Source organism: Tubulanus polymorphus, chromosome 4, assembly GCF_964204645.1.
Source record: "Tubulanus polymorphus chromosome 4, tnTubPoly1.2, whole genome shotgun sequence".
Lineage (NCBI taxonomy): Eukaryota > Metazoa > Nemertea > Palaeonemertea > Tubulaniformes > Tubulanidae > Tubulanus > Tubulanus polymorphus.
The window spans coordinates 23,740,554-23,765,398 of record NC_134028.1 but is presented as its reverse complement, the minus strand read 5'-3'; the positions used below and the strand labels follow the sequence as shown (position 1 = coordinate 23,765,398).

Below are 24,845 nucleotides of genomic sequence, written 5' to 3'. Positions count from 1 at the left end.
AGGAATATGGTAACTGTATGATCAGATCTACATGACGGCTGATATCTTGCCTGAAAGAGCTGGATATTTGATCGCATCGCCATGCCTGAAACGATCTTATGCATTATTCAATCGTTCTTCAGTCTTTTCTGGTCTTTTTATTGAATTTATGCATGCGCACACACGCCGAAAGGTGCGCACGGCGTATGACTGGTCTGTCAAAAATCTCTCAGAATGTACCTTCATTCTCGCGGTACACGGCGTTTCGCATGCGATACTGATTAATGCGAATAGATCGTAGTAGGTTCGAGATGTTTGCTCCCATAGTCAGGTCGATGTTTAGATAATGTCGATTTTCGACGTGTCTAATCAGCTATCTACCCAGAGCTGAATTATATACGTTTATCCACAGAGATATGAGAAACAGCCGTCTTGGTGTCATATACGCAGCGAGTGATAGATTAAGCTTAAATACTTGGACTGCTCAAAAGCCAAGACGCAAATTGTCTTGTCGCTGAACCTATAGGAAGACTAGCAAGATATATATATATATATATATATATATATATATATATATATATATATATATATATATATATATATATATATATATATATATATATATATATATATATATATATATATATATATATATATATATATATATATATATATATATATATATATATATATATATATATATATATATATATATATATATATATATATATATATATATTCTTTTCTAATCTCTTATTCGTTTAGCATATAACGAGCGTATGGTATAATAATCACGTGAAAACGCTACATAAATTCGCCTTGGGTTTTTAATGCAACGGGCTAATCCCGCCCGTCACGTTATAGACACACCAAGACGATATAATTCTCAAAGGGTTTGCGTATTTAAAGCACATCAAATGCACGAGTCACGCTATCGAGTATTTGCTGCACGCCATGTTCATTAGAGAGCGGTAGCAAGACGTTATATTCTCTTGACAGTTGGCGAAGAATTTTTAAATCATCAAAGACGTTTGAAAACGAACGAGTAAAATTAAAAAGCGTCTTCGAAACGGAGCTTCACCGCATATTCCTGGAATTGCTGCATTACAGAATTCATCAAAAGGCGTTCTCGAAGTTTCGATAACATTTCATTTATTCAAAGCCTGTTTTACAGTGGCGGATCCAGCGGTGGTCGAACCCCTTCCTTTTCAGAGGACTACCGTACCCGTTTTGAAAATACAATAAGTTAAAAATCGTGCCCCCCACCCCGTGATGCTCATCGCAATGATCACTATATCCACGGTGTTGCGTGAGACGTGGCTTTGAGGTGACTGCTCATGAACCAAAATGCAATAGGTATTAAATTTTGTATGAAATACCGGGAAATTTTCATCGCTAATTGAAATTGAACAAAATCTTCTCGGTTGATTTCTGTAAATTAAATTTTTTTAAATTCTTAGGCCAGCTGTCAAATTTTTAAATATCATATTTTGTGCACAAAGACAGTGTCTTTTTTTCTCTCCCGCACTGAACCCTGCCCTTTTAGTATTCCTGGATCCACCCCTGTATCAATATTGTCATGTATTCTTGGCAGACACATTAACTATAAAGCTATGTTAAGCAGCATGTTGTGAAATCAATTTTAACACTTGAAAGACCTAGGTTTAAACACTTCCCTGTTCCTTAATTGGGAGATGAATTCTCAATAAGTAACGGAATAAGGAATAAGGAACAAGTAATGAACTTCACTGGAGTTCGTAGCAGAACAAATTACTCAGCAGATCTTTTTGGTAATCTGTGACCAGATTTTGTACATTAACTTAGGGGTCATGTGCGTGCCGGAGATCTTTTTCCCTTCTATAAAGTCACACGACTGCACCACCGGGCTGCCCCAATGCGTAAACTTATCGGACCCTTTCAACCTAACGTTCCTAACGCGTACGAGAATACCGGTGATGAACGCGTCCTCTATCGGCACTAACGGAACCATCTGAGCAGCCGACACTAACTTCCGGCCGACGTCGAGCGGGATAACGTAGCTATTTCCGGAAAGATATGGCGGGTAATACTTAAATGGGTAGATGCTATTAGGAACACCCCATTTACTCCTCGCGGTCCGCATTACAGTCGCTCTGACGTTCAAAGCGCCGAATACCTCGTTCTCTAGCGGAAACTTCATCAAAACTCTTACCAAATAAGGCACGTTAATTAACATATCTTCGTCGCTTTTTAACACGTATAACGCTTGCTTGCAGAATTGTAACGCCCAACGTAATCCCGATAAAACTTTCAGCGTTAGGTTTTTATAACTTTCGGCGAAGTTGATTTGTACGATGTCGCGATAGGAAGCGCCTTCTTTTCGTATGTTTTTATTCCAGTACGAATCGCGGTGTCGTCCCAACAGAAATACGAGCTTCACCCGGCTCTGGTAATTAGATATGCTTCCCCATGTATCTCGTATGGCCTGACGATAGCGGAAATTCTCGTGAATCGAACAAACTAAAATCAACAGAAATACCTTCTCTTCGCCGCACGTTTCGCTTACGTTTATCGTGAATTTATGGTTGATTTTATTGATCAAATACGGACGCACTTTGAAATAATTGCTTTCCGGCGGAACTTTTTTACCATAAAGCTCCGGATCGACGCCTAAAGACAAATCGAACAGCGAGCGATTGGAATAGAAATTACCGAAAACATTTTTCGAATTCGTAACAGCCCTATCCGTATAGAGATCCATGTTTTGGTGGTTTAAATTACTCGACGAATTAACTAAATTTGGCCGATCAAATTTCGTCGGAATTGATATGTGTCCATCGCTATGCTTTATTTCATCGTTTCCAACACCCGGAAATTTCTGAAGTCGTTTGTCCCGGCTCGCTGTTTGAAAAGCCTGCAATTTACTCTGTGAGACACGATGATCGGTAATTCCCTTTTTACGATCGGTAATTTCCGTGACTTTATCGAGATGCGAATGTCTTCGCGATGAGCCGTAGTCTTCGTCGAGATATCTCGGCATTTCTATTAAGTTAATAGCACTTTGTAAATCCCCGTCGTGATCGGCGTCTTCGTCGTTCCGGGTAACCGGCTCTGATTTTACAACGTCATCGGTATTCGAAACCACGTCCGAACCGACGACAAGGCTTGATTGGCGTTCGGTTTTCTTGCGCGGTCCCTGAGAAAACCAACTGATCGAATTTCGGTTGAGCGAATAATCCACAAAAGCCGCCGGATTCAGTTCGGCGTTATCGCTGCTCCGCAATGCGCGGACACGAACGATGTGGCGGAATTTTTTCTTCAGGTTGGCTACGGTCCGTATAGAAATACGGTCGTCAGTATTCTGTAGCAGTAACATTGCCCACAGTAAGCAGTAACAACTGAACAAACAAAACGAAATCGTAAAACCTCGCCGGATCATCGCTGTATTCTCTTCTGCTTGCGATATGGAACCTACAGCTTCTGGAAATATACGTAAGAGAAGAAAAATTAACAAATCATATTTTCGTCTTGCAAATAACTAATTTTTTCACGTGAAATCCTGAAGGAGTTTTCAAGGTTTTAGTATATCCGGGCTAAAAAAAAATCCGTTGTTGATGTTTCCCCATTTTGACAAAGATGATCAAATCACGGCAGAATCCTGCCGACCATTATATCTAATTTTTTTGTAGTTCGCAAATCTATTTAAAGAAATCTATTTTTTGTGTGAATAAATCCCACAGAAAAATGATTCATACTTAAATTTATCATTTTTCTCGACGACGGCCATTTTTATTAATGAAAAATTCACACAAAAAAAAAATTATTGGTTATATTTATCTTATTGTAGCTCCCAGAAACATAATCTATCCCAAAAGAAATTATTTTTCAGTGCGTAAAAACAGATAGATATAATTGTCGTCAGAATGCTGTCGTATAAGATAGAAAGATGTTTTATTCATGAATTTTTAAACGAATGATTCCCCCCACGTTCAAACTAACAAAAATAATCTCGAATATCTGAGCGTTAGTTTATATCACGAAAGATAATAATCTATAACGACATTTAAGACGATCGTACAGACAATCCAATTTACTGCGCGGCGGGAAGTCGATTTTTACAGCAGAAGATAAATCAATTTACCCTGAGATTTCACTCACAAGAACGATATTGACATGTGTGCCATATTTAATTTCTTATTCGATCACTCGGATTTAAGGTAATTCCGATCCTGAAATTAGTTGAGGCTTACACATTATCCGTTGTGACTTGGGGGAGGGGTTGAAATGTCATCTGTCTAATTGTTATAGCCATGATCTGCCAGAAATCATCTTAATAACACTTTCTCAAACTAAATATCGCTGTTGTAATTCTATACCAAGTTCTACATGTTGTTCTTAGCTTTTGAAATCCGTGCACTGTGGAACGAGGGTTATGCTATCATATATGACGATGTACAAGCGATTTCAAACCGATATTATATCGATATTCATCTAATTTAGCGCTGCAAAATCTTCGGAAAATGTCTCAGGTTTCAGATTGAAACCTACTCAGCGTCTTCACAAAGGATATTTCGAGTATATCGTTTGCTACAAGACAATTGGTTTAAAAGACGCCTTATCAAAAAAATCAATTGATCAAACAACATAAACTATTCTATAAAGAACGTATGTGTTATCTTGCAAAAGAGAAAAACAGGTTGTTCGGCTATAGACCCAGTTGCGTCGGTTATTAGTTGAAATTTTACTTTTGAAGTTAACTAACTAACTGAAACTGATATGAACTCTAACATCTGAATCTTACTCAGGCCCCGCAATATTATAAGTGGGCCTGCATGTTTAAAATCAAATCATGATATAACCATAGTACTGAAACACTAACTATCGACAGAATTTGAATAACAAAGGGAGAAAGGGAGGTGGAAGGGGAGGACGTTATAGATTGTTTGAGGTGGTGAATCTTATCGCAGTTATTTATTTAGCGAGAATTCTTTTTCATACGCAGCTATTTGATACATCTACAAACGCTGGAAAACATTTCATCTTTTTCAAGGTCGCTGCGATTTTCCCAGAAACTGTCACCAATTAACCGGTGGCGCTGCTTACGTAAGTAGAATATCTGCTGAACGTTGAACGCTGAATTTCATTCTGATTCTTCTTTTTTTCAGCAAAACAACAAGTTGTTCACATCGTGTTTTGTAATCGTCTTGATCTAATGTTGCTCAGACCAAAAAATGTTGCCTAGAGCAACAGACAACATTATGAGGATGAGCGAGGAAAATCCATCAAAAGCATCTGCTAATTTTCTCTTCGCGCAACTGTCATCGCGGGGAACCTCTTAATATCATAGAAATAGATGATTATAATTGATATCTGACGCTTTTTCTCTGTTGCCGTATATACTCAATCTCTATAGACACACGGGAAGAATGACGGCTTCATTATTTTCGTTTTCTTATGGCAAAAACAATAACAGTTGACTCCCCCTTACTCGGTCAACTCTGCAAACCGCTCTCGTGTCGATGAATTTTAGATGAATTCATTCACAAAAACCTTATGTTATTTCCCTGCTACCTCAGACAAAAAGCAGTCACAACACTACCAAGTTCCATGATTCTCAACTCACGGTAATGTTTACTGCAGTCCCAACGCTACCGAATATAGGGTGGGGTCTTCGTCTAGTTCACTCATCTATTCACATTCATCAATGATAAAAACATCCTCTAGATATTTTCAACAAAAAGAATGATTAGCCTTTTATAAACGGAATCCATTCGTTCCTTACACAGGGGCTCGTATTTGAAGTTTGGGGGTGAACTGTAGCTTAGATCATCCAGTATCCCTGGTGCGAGTTGCCACCCTTTTCTCCAAATACCAGCCCCTGTGGTTCGTAATGGTGTACTGATTTTAGTCTAGATTATTCCGGTATCTTAAGCATAATACGTTATATTTTTACATTTTCTGGATCATTCATGTTAGTTCTACATGCAATAATATGTCCTTTGAAAAAACGAATGGTACTGGAAAATTCGGCGATCCAAAGCCTCTCGATTTCAAAAGCCATTTATTTCATAGTGCTAAGAAAATCGATTGCGTACGCGAGTACACTACGGTTTCTTGTGTTCAATAACTCTCGGAACGACCGTTTCACAACAACTACCATTCGTAATATATAGTTTTTTCAAAGAGTCTTATTTTGTGTCTGTCGTTTGGTAAATATAAGTTTCATACTCCATATTTCGTAACACTTCGACGATCGATGAAACGAAATGAAACCGAAACCCAATATGCATTAGATTCCCTTGACGTTCTAATGCGGTGGTCATCGTGGAAAATTCACCATATCCTGGAACCGTTATATTTCGATATCGTCGAAGCAGTCACTTTTTTGTAGACCAAATCAACGCAAATAAATCACGCATGGATTTTTAATGAGCGCCGGCTACGAATTGATAGATAATTTGAATAATAGATTACACATCGAGATTAAAGTCCGAGTTTCATATACCTAATTTGCAAAATACCCTTATGCAATCATAATAAAATGATATAGAATTGGCACCTCGCGCGATTTGATGCCTCAGATGATTCCCTAAGGTTTGTCGCGAAATTCCCATTTTTAGTTCCAGCACGTAGTGGTAATATTCATATCACACGAGGGATGCACACATCAGTGAATTCAGATTTTACTAAATGAATTGAACAACTACATCAGTGCATCGCGGCTATAAGTTAAATATCTAGCTGAGATCAGGATTCGAAACCCATTTGATTCATGTATAATTGTTACATCTGCGATCTCGTGAAAGTGTTAATTTCTCCGCTGGACTGGTTGCCGGACTCTACCGAATGCTGGACAGGCAACCAGTCTAATTTCTCCGCTATCCACGAAACGGAAGTATTACCGGACAAAAACTAAATGGTGGCTTTTTGAATCGCAGAAAATTTTGGGAATAGGGTCCAGATTTTTAGGGTCTTGCCTTCAGAGGGCAAGAGTTAAGGGTCTATAAACATTTTATGAAACCACGACGCAAGAAGTCATATTCCGAGGGAGAAAAGAACATATTCCGAGGGAGAAAAGAACCAATATTCCAGAGCACTTTACCCCCGGGACGGAAGGGGAATACAGATATTTGACGAAAGCTTTCATGAATTAATGTTAATCTACGTTTTGTTCGAGGTCACATTTTAGAAGTCTTATCAAACTTACCCGGTGAACTAACTATCTGCTCCGAGAGAGATACAATATCTCTTTTCACTCCGAGCGTACAAAACGCTTATTCTCATGTCTGAACTAAAGACCGGGGTCTAGTAGACTACTCGAAATTGTAGTACTACTAAGTAGTATTGTCGTTACAGATGCGTTTAATGATTATCTAAACGACTTGGAACGAGAGCCGAGACGTGCGTGTCGTTATTGATCATGAGAATTAAGTGCGTTTTGATCAGTCTTCGTATTAGCGAGACACAGAAGGTTGACAGTATTAGCCGATGCCTCTTGTGCGCCGCCGACATTGCAAGAGAACCGAAGCTCCGCGTTATCTACGAAATGGCTGATGACTCGCGTTCGATGCAATGATTACAGCGATCTTCACCGGAGACAAAGCTGTCTTTGTGTCAGTTGCCGCTAACGTGGTTCATGCTCATTAACGCTATCTGTTTACACGATGTTAGGATCGATAGACTACCATTATTATTCATGTCTTGAGCAACTTCTCAGAAACTGCTCATTTATTTTTTTTTTCGTAAAACCTTATTTCAATGTCATTTTGCGACAAAAATAAATGTTACGAAACAAAACTTGAGCTTTATCTTTTCAACAAGTTGTCAGCGATCAGTAGTCCTGGCGCTATTTTTTCGTAACTCACATCCCTCGAGAGTAACTTGTCAACAAGTTACAGCAACATCCGATGCAGTACGATCATTTTAAAAAGTTTAATCCTTGAAATACAAAACTTGGCACCGGGTTTATCTCGGAATGCTTAAATCTTCTAAATTAATTAATTTTTCCGTCAAGCCAACGAAATATGACGAAAAAAAGATAACCACAAGAGGCTGGCAAACGATATCAAGATATCCGTGTATTATTAGATTGCGCTCGTTTTAGAAATTATTGAAATATAAATCATGTTTTCACGGGATTATTCCATGACTTTGAAAGACAGCGCAATTTTCCCTCATTATTCAGTAACAGTTGATGGTATAGATTATAAGCAGTTAAACTACCCTAGCCTAGACGTCTTGATACGATTATTTCATCTGATATAGACGCTTATTTTCTGTGATTCGCGCCTACGCAATTTCTTCCCCTTCTCCGAAGAGACGGAGCTGGTATCAAGGTACATATATATAGTTACGAACCCAGATCGCGCACATCGTAGCGGCAGCAGCGGCGGCGGTCTAATGATTATAGATGATCTTGACATTTTCTGATATCTCTCCCTCGTCTCTCGTAACGCTGGGTACTAATTGCAGTTGGTATAGTAGAGCGGCCTAACGGCGTCGACGAGCAAGAGCAACATATACATACCTATATATCCATGTGATCATTCCTAAAAGCTCGGTCAACCTCGCCTTACCCGCACATGGTCAACTCGGCCTCTAATGACAACGAAATCATTTTCTAACTTCTTAGCGTATTTTTTGTCTTTACTTTTCGTTGTTGTTAACCTTCGCGAACCCATTTGACCCGTCCAAGTTTGTCTGAATTTTTCGAGGTTTACTGTATACATATGGATTCATTATTTTGCTGTATTATATAATCTGTTTATAGCATATGTGCATTAGCACTTGGGGCTTTTGAAAGGTTCGTATAGATGTTCTATCGGAATCTAATATAGTCTCGTCAAACCCCGATAACCGAAACGTGAAACTATATTGCTAAGTTGCCGCGGGAAGCTGTCGGTTATTTCCTGTTGTGCAACGTGCGACTAGATAATCAAACTTCATATCAACGTGTGTATCGGGAATGAACCGATGCTATGAAACATTTCTCTCTTTCTCGATCGAATTCATTTCATTTGCAGGTGATCGATTATTTTTGCTTTGCGGCGAAGCGAATTTCATCGGTGCTCCCTGTAGAGACACGCCTCTCTGCCCGGACGAGATCTGGAGGCATACACGCGCGCGCTTGCATTATAGGCGAAGGATTAATTTAGCCTCGTTCGATGAAAGATCCGGACTTGCAACGCCGACCAATCAGCTCAGATGGGGAATTAAAGTAATGACTTAATCGTAAACGAACGAAAAAGACCGGCACTTTGCGATATTAGATTTTCTTGGAAGAAAATGAACATGATGAAAATGGCAACTCAGAGCTTGCTGAAATGAGATGAGAACACGACTGTGTGTACACACACGTACGAGATTGACGAGAACTAATTACAAGACATCCAACCGAATATAAAAAAACGACAGAAATTTTTCGAAATCTACTCATTTCACAGTAAAGCTTAAAACACGGCTTCTTCGGTGTAACCATCATCGCATCTTAAAGTGCATTGATAAGTAAGCCGCGTTAGTGATTTCGTATAGATCTCTAAATTGATTTTTGAGACACCTCGTTAAAAGCTATCGATGTGTCGAAAGTCGCTGCTTGATGGAAATTTCACCAGAAACTCTGCACATCTAGATAAAATTGAAGGTGCTTTCACCCGTGCTATCACACTAACTGTCACGATAAACACGAGAAATTTAGAATTTGGTTAAGTAGGATGTTAATCAAAATTGAGACAATTAGATGCTGATACAATGTATTAAACCTGGTAGCGAGCACGCATTAAACAAAACATTCAAATCTTTTTAAACGCGTTACCTGTGAACTATACCAGTCGTACTGTGTCCATAGAAACAATCCGAATGTACACACGCTACATAGAGTAAAAATCAGTGTTTTCAGTTGTGTTTTCGTTTCTTCCACTCGCACCGCCACGCACAACGCACCGCCACGCACAACGCGACAATGCGAATGACTCGATCGTTACAAACACCACGTCGGATGACGCCGCCGCCCGAGAGCCGCTTTCCAATAAGGCTCAGAGCAATTAACCATCAGGTTTCGCGCTAAGAATGAACGCTACGCACTTCGTGATCAATACCACGGCAAATGTGTACAAGTACGCTATCAGTACCAATGATGTATAACTATTACCAATATCGCCAGTTTCCAGAGACAAAATGTTGCCGGTGTATGGAACCAGGCACTAGGCAACGCCAGTTTTCACGATCTTTTTTCAATATTTCCCATTCCGAGTTGGCTCCGTGGATCTATGGTTCTACAGTTTTGGGTTAGTATCTTTAAAAAGAGCTCGCCAATTGTCAATGTTATCTATTCGATTGGTTGGTTTGGTTTGAATTTTTCTATTATTTAATGCCCCTTACAAACCCGCTGCACCTGCCGGGAGCAAAAAGGGGGTTTGATTTTGAAATCGGAAATCGAAGTATATATATATAGTTGTGCGATCGGCGGCAGAAGGTTTTGTTTAAATCGAAGCACATAATCAGAAATTTCGGTTCCGGTTCATGTAAATAATCTTCCAACCAGCCTGAACCGGCAAGCGAGTGATTGGGGACTTCAATATTAGCGAAGGCTGAAGAACCCGCGTTGTATAGATGTGTAATGTGCTCCTCTCGCGGGCGATGATGCAGTCTGAGTCCAATTACGAAGAGAGTGAAAGAGCAGGAAGTAACTAGACCAGGTAAAACCTTTACCGTTTTCTGCCGTTCACTGTAGTTAATGAGCCACGACTACTTTTAATGAAGCTGAGGCAGTTTCCTGACTTCCTCCCGGGGTAAGCGCTTGTGCAGCCGTCAAATAAATCACCAGACCCACTCGTCGTCGCTCGCTTCAGAATAAAAAAAAATCATCAGCAGTTTCAAAGCATTTGTATCGTCACTTATTATTCCGACAAAAGATAACAGAAATAAGGTAAAAGAAATAACTGTATCCAGTTTCTCGGTTACTCATTCGCAATTTTTAAACCAATTTGAAATTCTCTGTTAACAGAGCACCGACAAATGCTGAAGCTTATCTTCAATTTTTCTCATTTACGGTAAAGGATTAGAATATTTCTCATAAACTATGTTGATTGGATCATTTGCCTGATGAAGCTCTATGCGCTAGTAGCGAAGACTTGTATACCGTTGATAAAAACGACAACCAACGAAGTATCCGGTGGATTTAAAAATGGCCGCTATGCGCGCATGTAATTGTACGTCAGGTCCGATTTCTACTTGATGTTTGAATTTGATGATACAATTATACAATAAGTTCATTTCCAAAACGGACGCCGATATCAAACTTTATGAGATTGTCGAACTGTCAAACTGACAACCGTCTGCTAGTCTCTCGAGTCGATGTATTCACAACATCACAATGACACTTGTGCAATTGCTTTATCGATGAAAAAAAGGTAAACGCACGCTAATTTAATATGCAACTCACTGATGAACCCTTGACTCATATTACACTACCGAATTGTCTTTTAGTTGTTTCCTTGACAACACTGATAGAGATACTCGGAGCAGCCGAACAATGCCGCATCTTTATAAGATGTCATCAGAATTTTAAGATACCGAAATTGATGAGGGAGGATTTTCGCTTCTCTGTATTTCGTAAGGTGTATACGGAATGCCAACTTAACTGTAATGTATCCGAGATACGTACGTGTTTGTAAGCGTTTTAATCGAAATGAATCCACCAGAATTTATGGATGCCGACCGTGATGAGCGAAGATTTTTCATACGAAAAACATCATGTCTTAGATAAAGTTTTTCGTGAATCTGAGAACGAGCGTGTCCCATAACATCTCACTAAAGAAGCTAAGAACCCGGGTATAAGCTGGCCTGATGAGGAGGTATTTTCACGTGAACAACGTTATGCCGTAATTCAACTAAGATCAAAAGTAAATTATTGTGTTTTTTCAATATCTATTTCACGTAGATTCCACTCTTCTTCACGCGTAGTTCAGCGCGATCGAGTTGAATGCGTCTGCGCTCTCTCAATTGCGCCGGGGATATTCGCGAAAAAAAACCGTCGATCCAATCATGTGCCAATCTGCAGAATCGCTTTAGGGTATCCTTTTCTTCGACGGCAATGAGATGATCGAACGAATACCCGTGAAATCGATGATGAAGCCAAGTCTGAACCGTTCAAGCGCTCGCGGGTAATAAGAACTGCCGAAACCGAATATATGCTTCCTCGCAGAGGAATAAAACCGCATTAAGCTATATGGATTAAACCGTGCGCTGTATCTATGATATCTATTTACTACACAATGGAGCGCTTTTGAGAAATATTCTAGTCGATGGAAACTGGCAGCAGACATCCACATTAGGTTAACTTCGGTAATCGGAGTTATGATATGATATGATATGATTTTATTTTCATGTAAAATTTTTACAGAATTAATGGATAAACAAATACATTAAAATTGTAATGATATTAGATGAGGGACTGCTTTGAAGCAACGGTTAGCTTATACAAGAAAGCAGCCCTAGAAAAGAAAATATATAAAATGAAATGAAATAAAGTAGAAAAACGAGTACATAATACCGATCATAATACAACGTATTGACATACATATACATATACTGACTGACAATGACATACATACACTGATTGACATAATAAATTACGAATATCGACTATTTGTTGTAATTCATACGTGAAGTAAGAAGTATTTGTTCTAATAAGTGAAACCGAATGTCAGTTCGCGGAAATATAATGTATGTTTCAAAAAGTGCGCAACCTCTGAAAAAAATCAACTAATTACGGCTTTATTGTAATTTGAATTGAAATTCTGTTAGGGTAACAATATTCAACGAGATTAATAGCACTTTATAGGTTAACTAGTTTATTTGATGCACGGGTTTCGCTACTTTTAGCGTAGCTTCATCAGGCGAATAAGTCGAAGTCGCGTGGTTATAATAGCGTGTTTGTTTCGAATAAGAAACAATATTGGGTCACCTATAAATGTATACGCTTCAGCGCACATGAGGAGTGCGTTTTCTAACTGACCACTGACCCTCTAGGATTACAATTACAATTAGTTTATCTACTCCACAATTATACAATTGCACAGAGAACAAAATCATTTTTCAATATACATAGCAACATATAACATTAGAAATGTATTAAACATTTGCGTATATACAACGCCAGTTTTTTAAGGGTTTGGCAATTTGAGTTGAACAAATCATACAACTTTACGTTATTGGGGAATCTCCAATAACGCTCCGGGATGTATCTAGCTCTGGATTCCTGAAAGTACGGGCAGACGAATAAAAAGTGATATTCATCCCCCACTGCCTCTAAATCACACTTTAGGACTGCTAGTCAATTAACGACGAAACCCGAAGTTTGCCGGACCGGTGCGTCATCAGAGTATGGATGGTCCTGACACCTTCATTTTATATAACATTTATTTATAATTGATTGTCAAGTTTTAATTATCATATCGACTGTAATGTAGTTAAAATGGATTTCTATAGAAACAATATTATTGACACATGGAGACGGCTGTTACATATTCCGATAGAAGCAGCGAACTAACACGGACGCGTGGTCAGACGTCCCTGAATGCTATTAGCTTTCATTCTCGTGTCCTATCCGTGAAACAATGATTGATGAAGAGACGCTCTAATCAACATATTACATCGAAGAATCTTATACGGGCCGAGCTTAACACGAAATCTACCGGTATTTGCTTACAGCATACTTTTTATGTCAGACCAGATTTTCCACACGGTAGACATTTTTATTCCCCCCCCCCCTACGTTATGCTGGGTCGATAACTCAATCACAGTCGTCTTAAACGAAATGGAATAATTTGGACTATTTCTTCAATTTTATTCCCGTCTTTGAAAACGCAACCTAGACATCCTGAGATTGGCTATTTCGACGCGCACGCGTCTGGTGGAAATATAACGTTAAAGATTTACAATAGTCAATAAACAATTCGAAAGTGTTGACGGTAGCGGCCATGATTATAATACGGATCATGACTTGTTTTTGGAATGTAGAGATGAAATGACAGAAAAAAACCGGTTGTTATTACTCCACAATGCGAGGAATGTCCCCGCGCTGATTTATACGAGTTCTTGGTGACATCAGACGGGAGTGGAAGAGTGGGTTTCGAGTTGTGATCATGTCCGCGGGTTTTTTTACAGTGTTAAATCAGTCCGTTTGGATCGGACCATGAAATTTCATGACGTCATCTATGATGATGACGTCACACAGAACATCAGAGGAGTACGTATTTCTTAACTAAAGGTCTTAACAACTGAAGGATTTTAATGTTTACAGTTTTCAGGTTGGGGTTTTTTAGGTGACCACGCGTCATGTAGGTATATTATATACTGTAGGGGTCTGTGAGTCAAATATCTATATTTGTTAATGTCTATTTTTAACACATAATTGCTATCAATGAAGCCTCGTAGCGTATAAAAACACCCGAGAATTTTAACTTAGTAATAATTGGCTTCAGAACACTGCAGACTATAATCACACTTTCTGTAATTTTCATCAGACGACTTTTAATAGACGACCATAGGAAATGGTAAATACTAATGATATATAATGATAATGTTTAAATTTTGTTCTGCGTCGAACACGAATCAGTTCCAACAGTAATCGGTGAATTTGAGGTAATATTTCAACTGTAGAGTGAATGAAAACAAAAATTGCGGAACTGGTTCGGGTCTCATAACAATTCATTTATTCTAACCTGCCATTACCTTTAGTATCTAATATAACCTAACAATTTGTGTTCTATGATTCTATAGAATATTGTGTCCTATGATTCCTTTAAATCACGATAGGTAGAACACAATATCCGTGTTGACGCGATGAGGAGAGATATATACAATCCAGTATTGTACAGTACTGGATTGTATATATATCTCATAATTTCTGTAGTATCTCATTATTCCTGAAGATGACTATTAGGATATAGTCGAAACGTTGAATAAACTACTATCTCGAAGTTTCATTTTCGGACTTTTTATTATCATTGTGGGATTCTCTCCTCATTCCTTTAAATATTGTTCTACGATTCCTTTTAGAACTTCGCAAATTTCTTCACGACTGTTCTGTGCTCGGTGGCGCTTCAGGATGGATGCAAGGGACCGATTGAAAGTGTCCCGACGACGGCAACATCGCCATTTTTCTACGGACTGGCGCCGAGACACTCGGCACATCATCGGTCACACAGAGCTCGCCTATACCAAACACGTAGCCGATCAGATCCGATGTGTTCCTTCAATCCGGGCTGGAAATCGTTTTGCGAATCGTATCCGTTACGCACTCGTTACAACAGCTCGCGATACCCGGCTAAAATAGTGGAACAACGCTGTAAGGACTGCTCCGAAAGATGTGGCGGTTTGGGTTGTAATTGCGAGGAGGTTCGCTTCCCGATTCCTGTATGGAATAAGATATCACACATCGCTGATAAGAATGTAATCGTCTACAAAATGGAAACTAAATTCGCTACTGTAGGATGTATACCGGCACATCCTAGATACTCAAAATAATTTTTCCAATCAAATGTAACTCATAAAGAATTTTAGGGCATTTAAGGTCACTTATTATGAGAAGTAGGATTAAGCAAAGTAAGTTAAAAGTTAGTTCCATATATGCGTATATAATATATTGTTTACATTTAGAAACTTAAACGACTGCCATAAAACTGTATTAATTGTGATTATTTATTTTTACACAGAATTTATTTTTACTCATACAATGTTTTTGTCAAAATAGTCAAAAATAGTTTTTTACATGAACTATTTGAAAAAAAAACGTTTCAATATTTACAATGTACACTGAAATATAAAATAAAAAGAGTATTTTTTCTACTTAAGAATCAGCTTTCTAGTAATTTCTGATTTAGAAATATCGAAATCAGAGGAAAGGATTCTATTCGTTCTTTACGCGTCAGATGAATAAGAATTGAAACTTGATACCGCTGGAACGAATTTAGAACGATTTGAAAAGAAAACTCACAGTGAGAATGCCGGTGTGCAAGGAAATACTTTCTTTATTTGGACAGAAAGAGACCATGAGTAAAATATGTTTATTAGATATTAGACAATTCATGAATTCGAACACACAAAATTAAGTCATACTTCAGTAATTCAATATGCTTTTCACTTTTTATTTCCTTTATTATTCATCACGTATAATACGCCAATCCGCATTTCGAATATTCGACGTGACTGCTATTTTCATGCATATTAGTTCGGACATTCTGAAAAAAATTTACAAATTCATTCACTGAAAAATAAAAGAAAGACAAGGTGGACTCCTCCCAAACCAATCCCTGGAAATTCCCGCACGTGATATATATATACTTCAAAGTGTCTATTCATTAAGAATAAGCGACAAAACACAAATACTAAATTCGAACATTTTCGGTAAAGCGTCTACCGAAAGTGTACAAATACTATGCTTTGGATAGAAAATAGAAACAGCGCCCGAGGGTCTTAATGAAAGGAAATCGTCTCTGTTCTAAATTCCTGGGGTAAATCGTGAAAAAGCAATGACGTCAATGCATTACTACGTCGTACCCGAAATGTGTATTAGTAATACGCGTTAAAGGCATGCCGCAGTCATGAAACGGTAGCCGAAGCGCGCAGTTCGTGTTTACTTCTTTATGTACATATATTCGCATTCTCGGTGATTACAATATCTTTCTGACCATGATTCATCATCCATTTCTCTCAAAAAGCTCAAACGATAACGGCATCCGATCACGTCGAACCAAATCAACGATATCAGTGCGTTACGTATGGGATCAGCGCAGATTGAAAACAAATTTATTGAGACTGTTCGTAGCACCGAATTCACCAACCAACAAATCTCCTAAACCCCCTGTTTCGCTCCCGGTAGGTGTGGTGGGTTTGTAAGGGAGACCGAGTCAAAAAATCTAACGAAATCTACCAACCATTTTAATAACAGGGTCAATCCCTATTTAAAGATTTAAGAAAATCTCCTTTACTGATTGCATGATCTTTAACCGAAACCCTGGCATCGATGAATCAAAAGGAGGAATTTTCACGAGGGGATATCTTCCCTGTGGGATTTCTACTGGCGGGCATAATGACTGGGCCGTGCCAATGGTTCAATAGGAACTGCGCTATTGCCCGTATTCAATTGAGTAAAGCGAATTGCTGATTTCCAAATCCTCCTAGTCTGAAATCACTGGAATGGACCGGATATTGTTTTCATCCAATATGGTTATTGACCATATTGGAAAAAAGCATATCCGGTCGATTCCAGTGATTTCTGGTCATTCTTATGGGCCTTTGTTGTTCATTAACCTCAATATTAGCCAAATCGATCAATACATCATGTATGTTTTTCGAGCCAAGTTTTACTAATAGTAATCTTTGAGAAATAAGGTTTTTCAGAGATGCCAGCGAAGAAGCTCCTCTTGACATTTACTCACCAGTAACACGTTTGACGATCACATTTTTCGACGCGTACACTTCATACGCAAACGAGTAAGCGCAGTTGTGCTTATCTTTGAATTGACACACATGCGTTGATGCAGCATGGTGGTAAACTGAAATTCAAATTGGATATACGTGGATTTACAACAAGGGAAATAAATCATATTTCAGACATATTGAAATGACCGAAAGATAATTAGAATGTAACGAACTGATTGCCGCTCACCTGGTAACTCGTCAACGATACTCAATCTCAGATGATAACACACTCTACGACATGACTGCCGGTTGTAAGGCCCAGTCTGCCAAACACGACATTCTACACAACTTTTCAAGTTATCACATGTACTAGGACACGACTGCAAATGAAAGTTTTACGAAGGCCGAATGTAAAACATATTGAAATTACACCGAAACTGTCGTTAGACGAATGTCGCACTCAACTGGTCATAAGATTGATTCTGGACGTGAGATCAGGGGATCATTTTTATAAATTATACTTTCATTAGTAATTTTTGTGTGGTTGTTTTTCTGTGGTTTGTACGAGTAATATCTAAGAATGGCTCAATCTAAAACATTCAAACGGTCGGTCGTTTACGGACGACGACTTTCAGCTGCGGTATATATGTCACGTCATATGTGGATACGATTTTATTCGCTCCTTCGCCAGAAATAGCTATACTCACATCACGTCTTGCTGCCGGGCAGAGTTCACATGTTGGTCCCGAATACCCCCACTTACATCTGCATTTCCCGCATAAACAGCCGCCTTGGCCGTTGCACAGTCTCTGTAATTAGCAAGCTTACATTATCGTCATCATCATCATCATGATCATCATCATCATCATCATCATCATCACTATCATTATAACTCCATTATGCAAATCGTCGCCATATTTGTAGAACATTTAGGTCTTACGTTTGTTGATAAAAATCATAATCGACCTATATAACTTCAATTAACTACAATTTGCTGTTTGGTTTTATGTATGTATATATCGCCTTTTTTGTTTCATTATGATCATGTATTATCGATGTAAAATGGCAGCTTAATTCGAAAGCAACTGCTTCATAGAACAGAAATGCATTCAAAATGCAGATCCAGTTCCATTTAGTTCAGATTTGACTCCAGAGTTTTGAAAATAAACTCCTTTTAACACAGAACTGTGGAACTGGATCCTGAAATGTAAGACACATAACCGTAAATTCAATTGTAAAGACCAAACTTCATGTCTACTATTCAAATATCAACATAATGGCTGACATAAACAAATCATCTATGTATGTTTAATTTTGGAATTTAAGTCCCGAAGTTTTCGGTGTCTCAGACTATACAAGCTACTATAGAATCATCTTATGCAGTTAGAGTATTGATGCATACTGCAAAAATTGATATACCCCACTGGCTGACGTGCATTTCTTTCGACTGGCTGTAGTTGATAACGTGCATCGTCTTTTCTTCTTCCGCCCTGCAAAATACATCATCCCAGTAATCGAGTCGACCAAATACGCGACTGTAAGACAATCAGTTTCAACGTCGTCACTAACCTTCAACCGATAAGACTAAACAGCTGATCAACAGAAACAATATGAACACCCGTAACATCGCCATTGAGACAGTTGTTTCACACACCTCGACAGCAGACGATAAAATACAGTATGCGCTCGAAAACAACAGACGACAAAATTACCTCCCACTCAATGCAGTAATTTCATAATTATGACCATTTGCTCTGAACAATATAATTTCTCTCGTAATAGATGATGAAAATACTCGATTCGACCAATTTTTCAGATAGCAAACAAGTAATGTGGCGAATTACGCACACTTACAAAATAATGTTTTGCTAAATTACTTTCCCTTCAGAAATGACTTATTTTTATCTAGTTGTAAACGCCTACCAGACGCTCTGAACTGAGGGGGCCAGCGCCGCATAATCGATGGATGGATGGATGGATGGATGGATGGACGACATTGATTTTCTGTAAAAGTCTATGTTCTGAAGAATTGAATCTATTCGTATTTTATTCACATTTCCTTACAAACGCTACAAGGAACAAAAACAATTAATAATACGTATAACTCCATTTCTGCATAATCATACCAATTGTGAATGTTTTTGTGAAACGCTGTAAGTAATAACGACCGCTAACTTAAAAATCCGGATTCGGACCGTCCAATTCCATGTATTTCTCCGTTACGTTCACGAACTTGTCACCTATAATTGTTTTGATGTTTATTCGTGTACGATCTTTAAAGCTATACATGTATGAATGAACGAATGCATGATTTGTATATGCTGACTTGGGGACGGGTCTATTTTTGAAATTTTGGGCTTTTAAGTAAGCGCAAATCTTTTGCTTTCGCGTTGGCGGTTTCGAATATTTTTCTTGACCGAAGCACTTTTTTCGAAAATTAACAGCGGGATCGAAGTCCGGATTAAATCTATTGTGAGATGGAACAAAAACCGAGTCGCAAACGGACACAGTAGTGGAAGTATTGCTCAATAGGGTTTTATATTTTTCTAAAGCTTTGGTGACCATAAATGGACCCGCCTTACCCAATAGATCGTCAGATTTAGTTATCTTATCGAACGCGGGAAGACTTTTGATGACATACGCGAAGAACCGATGCCCCGGTGTGGACATGATGATAGCGCTCAGCGTTATAGATTCGAGACCGTGTGCTACTACAGTATGTACTTCGTGATCTTCAGGAATGAGTAGAGTATGAGAACTAGTCAACCGATCTTCCCACGATCGCAAAGCTGACACGTCCAGATCGGCATACACACCTCCGAACTCGTACAATACAAAATACCGCATCGAATCTGCGCGTTGCATATATTGCGGATAACGACGGAACATTTCGATATATTTCGGGTATCGTCTGTTGACAAACTCGTCAATTTGGTCAGCTGTCCAAAACCAATACTCCCAATCAGGGTGATATTTCATCCATGACACAATGTACTTCGCCTGCGTTCCCGGTATGTTCTCTGTGTTCCACGTTTGATGAAAACGTTTAGGTATCTGCAAAAATTAATCGGTCTTACAGTCGTGCTAATTCCGAGAACTATCCCTTGGTTTCAGCATCGCACTAAAATCTAATTCTAGTGGCGGTGTTACGGGTCTCTTAGCCTCATATTCTTTGCCACGATAACAATAACACTATTGCTGGTCAGAAAATGGTCAATTTTTTACTTAATTCGATTTGATATTTTTTTCAATTAATTTGATGTTGTTCGTGTACCTCAAAAATGTAGGCCAAGTCTTGGCCCCCTCCCCCGCCCCGCCGGATCCGTTATAGCTATACATCACTGGAAAACATTCCTAAAAAATTTCGAAGATGAATGGCCATGGACAAAATATCTATAATTTAGATGTTTAATGTAGACAACTAGTATATGAACGGAATTGATTTTTAGTTTCACTGATTCAGAAAGAACCGTTCGGATTGTTTTCAAGAAATGGTTACGCAATACGTCGTAACGATTCTACACGAGCTTGAGACGAAATTACACATTGACTAATACGTACTTTTTTGCAACCGCTACGATCGGGCAAGTTCAATTGTTCGATTACAATTGCCACCTCATCTTTATACACGACGGGCACTTTGATCGTTTGATGGTCCGCTTTTCTAAACATAGTCCTGATTTTCCCTTTGAATCCGTCATTTCTTTGCAGATGGATGAAACAAATTATTATGAAAACCAACCAGCAGACGACACAGATGAAAACTCGTCTAGAAATCATTCCGTTTTGTCTACACCTAAAAAAATTCTAAAATAGCAAAAATTTCTTTCAAAGCCCCTCAGAATAAGAATTATTCCTCTAATTAATGCATGTCTGATAATCATAATTCATAAATCCTACAGTTACAGTTTACTTTTAATTTTCCTCAGCAAAAAACGAACAATTTCATTTACCCGATTATTTCAGTTCCGATCAAGCCCAAACGATACAGTTAAATCGCAGACGAGCTGAGTGCTTGCCAGCTGTATTACCAGCTGCTCACGCGGCTTCTACTTCAACGATCACTTTGTTGCTATTTCAAAAAACCGCGATCACACGAGCGTTTTAGGCTCGCGCCAGATTAGGCCCCCGGGTAAACCGTTCACAAGGGTGCCAAATGGACCCTAGCCCGTTTGGCCCTGGCCAAATTTTGCCTGACCAACGACATCGGACCAGGCCTGCATATTCAAGCACGGGTCAAATTATTGCGTGTCAATTCGAATTGTTCTTCGATTATCCACAGTGGTCCAGGATTAGAGTGTTTATTCGGCTATTGCGTGATGTGCTTATTTCAGTACAGCATTTTAATTTCAGCTGCAAGTGAGTGATTTATGTGTGAAAATCCGCCCGGGCCAGTTTGGCCGAATCGCTTGTTGAAGATGAGAAAGTGAAATCACAGAAAATGAAAAACCATTTCTGAATTGGAATTAGCTTTTTTATCATTGTGGTGATCTATCATTCTAATTGCGACATTTTACTATCTTAAAATATGTTATGCCTTTGCGCCTATAAAGATCAGTAACCGATTTTCACAATTACAGAATATATTGCCGAGCTATCTGGTACATGTAGTCGAAATTACTCTTTTACTCCTTTCAAATGATGAGACATATTTAGGATCAAAAATTTTTACGATAAAAGAGAAAAACGTTGTTTGGACTCGAACTAAGAAATCCTCCTTTGCTAATAAGATGTATTTGATAATTATGATACATTCATTGATGTAATCGTTGAATACACCATCTGGTTGATTATCGGTAATGCAATTTCAACTGCGCCGGTGCCGTCGCCTTCCTAGGAATAGAGATAAGCATTTATATATACTATTAGGCTGACGTTCAATCAAAAATCACGGCGCTGGAAAACGATCGATATATTTCAGAATTTGACCCAAAAAATGTTTTACCGAGGGAGAACGTCGGCAAAGTCATACTGGTTCATTTGCTTCAATTTTCGATCATCAGGGTAGCAATGTATACTTAAAAAAAAAACAACAACATTTTAGAAAAGATGTCTGTCTTTAATTGTGGAAAATTGACGTCCTTGGAACTAACAGCTGCTCATTGAACATTCCTGACAACGGACTGATAGAAAACTCGTGCAATACGAATATACGAAATCTTGTTAAGAATGACCACAAAGATGCATTTCGGTGGAATATTTTTTCGCTTTGGATTAAACTTGGAGATTCCTGCCAATGGAACTGACAGGAAACTCGTGTCGTGTGATACGAAATCTAGTGCCTAATACGAAGCTGAATTTTCATTAAAAAAAAAACATTCGGAGCTAAATCTCCCACTCCCAGTCCTATACGTTCACGCTACGCTAATGTCCCGTATTGTTTGTACATTACAATGTTTATGGCTACCAGGGGATATGATTATTTACTTGTCACGAGATGTACGTTGGCTAGGCCTACTGACGCAAATACTAGAATATGGCATTTTCTCCCATAAACAGTACCCGGCCTTGGGTGAAATTCGTGTGTAAACGCACCTTGAATGTCGGGGTGGGCTGTATCTCTTGAAATACGACGCATTTCCATGGGCACCGACAAGTAAGCCATAAGCGCATAAAATTACAAGTATACCCTTCATTTTTATTAGTTGTTTTATATGTCGGTAGTTGTTCAGCAACCCGTTGTCAAGCAACTTTCTGCGTTGCTATAGTAAAAGGGTATGAAAACTTGGAATCTTGAGTCCGTTGCAGATTGCAGTATTTTGTTCAATTTTCCTAGATACAGAAAAAAACAAAATTTCTAGTGTCTTCAAAGCAACTATTTCATTATATTAGATAGCTATACAACTTTTTTATTTCCTTATAAAATACATCATTAAGTGGCATCACTGTAAAGTTTATTCAAATCCATAAAAATATAATCAAAGAGCCTAGCCTTCATAAACAGTTTCCACATCATCACAACGTAACGTAGCTTTTTTGATTTGCGAAGCGACTTCTTCAAATATCTTCGAAATGTTCAAATTTTCCTTCGCCGAACACGTGAGAAAAGTGTTGTTCCAGTCGATCAATACTGTCGCTTCGAATGTCACCAGATTATCGAACCAATGATTATCATCATTTTTATTGGCGACGACGATAATCGGAACCGTTTTGCCGCGAATATCGATAATCGTCTGTCGAAGTTTTGCTACTTCCGCATATGACGTCATGATAACGTCTTCTTCGTCATTGACGGCGCACACAAGGACGAACGCGTCACTCTGGCGGATTGCCAACGCACGCATAGCCGGGAACTGACCGTCGCCGCTTGTGTCCAGGATGTCCAGCGTCATCCTCGTTCCGTCATCTTTAGTTTTCATCACCACGCGATAAAGATCTTCTACGGTCGGTACATGTCGCACCGGAAACACGTTGTGTATATGTCGTTTGATAATGGCCGTCTTCCCAACGCCCTTACCGCCCATAAAAACAATCCGATAGCTGTTCTTCTGCGTATCACGACGGCATTGGAAGCTCTTTTTGTTGTAACTGTGGCTCATTCTTTACCTGACAATCGACGGGGATTTTGAAACCGCTGAAACGATAGAACTTAGAGATTCAAGTGGGACCGGTTCCGCGGTTTACCTGAGAATACTCAGGAACTGCGCATATCTGACACTGAAGCGCGGGTCGTTTGATAACGCCAGGTTCAACTGAAGTTTCATATCCCTTTCTTTCAATTTGAAAAATGACAGGCTCATTGATGCTCGAGCACGAGTTTCGCACTTTCCAGTTTCACTATGCGATCCAATGTACGTTTTGGAAATTTTCAATCCGCAAATGACTAAAAAAACTTTTATTTCAATTTATCACTTATCAAGTATTGGTTATTTTTTTTTTCAAAATATGTAATAACGTTTTCCTAATGAAATTGTCGGTGTAGAATATTCATCAATATCGTCTGAAAAAACTGTCAAAAGTTCACAAAGATGAAATGAAATTTAAGATCTACAGAATATGTAAGTTACGTAATTAAATAATCATTGATACAACGAAGGACCGGTCTCCACGAGCCGATGGCTATCCGCGGTATAAACCGGGCCCCGAAACCTTCTAGATACGTACGATGAGACGAGTGAACGAGAAATACGTTTGATAGCGATGTAAAACGCTCTTTTTATATATCGGTTGAGATACGTCACCGCTCGTCTCAAAAATAACTTCAGGAAGCACCTACGTGAACGCAAATTGCCGCCAAAGTGTGTGATTCTTACGCATAGTAATTAACATGAGACAGGTGGTTACTATTTTTACCATTATTACTACATACTATCACACGCCCACCTCCTTACTCTTAAACGCTCAGTAACCATTTAGAAATAGAATTAATTTTCTAAAGAACGGAATTCTGATTGACAACAGTTTTTTAGACACTGGCAGTGGAGGTCTCCTTCGAGGGATTTTTCCTGAAGGAGTTTCCTCGA

At 38.7% G+C, this 24,845-nt stretch overlaps 3 protein-coding genes across 3 annotated transcripts; all 3 read right to left on the bottom strand.

The window, feature by feature from the left end:
* Window positions 1–15,976: 15,976 nt before the first annotated feature.
* LOC141904243 (integrin beta-1-B-like) lies at window positions 15,977–19,088 on the bottom strand. Its single transcript, XM_074792808.1, has 6 exons — window positions 18,952–19,088; window positions 18,802–18,872; window positions 18,090–18,191; window positions 17,630–17,762; window positions 17,400–17,516; window positions 15,977–16,199 (listed from the first exon to the last, which is right to left on the bottom strand). The coding sequence occupies exons 1-6, from the start codon at window positions 19,013–19,015 to the stop codon at window positions 16,186–16,188; spliced, it is 501 nt and encodes a 166-aa protein (XP_074648909.1). The 5' UTR covers window positions 19,016–19,088; the 3' UTR covers window positions 15,977–16,185.
* Window positions 19,089–19,557: 469 nt separating this feature from the next.
* Window positions 19,558–21,054, bottom strand: LOC141904479 (uncharacterized). Its single transcript, XM_074793068.1, has 3 exons — window positions 20,944–21,054; window positions 19,965–20,436; window positions 19,558–19,622 (listed from the first exon to the last, which is right to left on the bottom strand). The coding sequence occupies exons 1-3, from the start codon at window positions 21,052–21,054 to the stop codon at window positions 19,558–19,560; spliced, it is 648 nt and encodes a 215-aa protein (XP_074649169.1).
* Window positions 21,055–23,309: 2,255 nt separating this feature from the next.
* On the bottom strand, window positions 23,310–23,921 carry LOC141904478 (GTP-binding protein Di-Ras1-like). Its single transcript, XM_074793067.1, has one exon. It carries the CDS (start codon window positions 23,919–23,921, stop codon window positions 23,310–23,312), a length of 612 nt encoding a protein of 203 aa, XP_074649168.1.
* Between the last annotated feature and the right edge of the window lie 924 nt (window positions 23,922–24,845).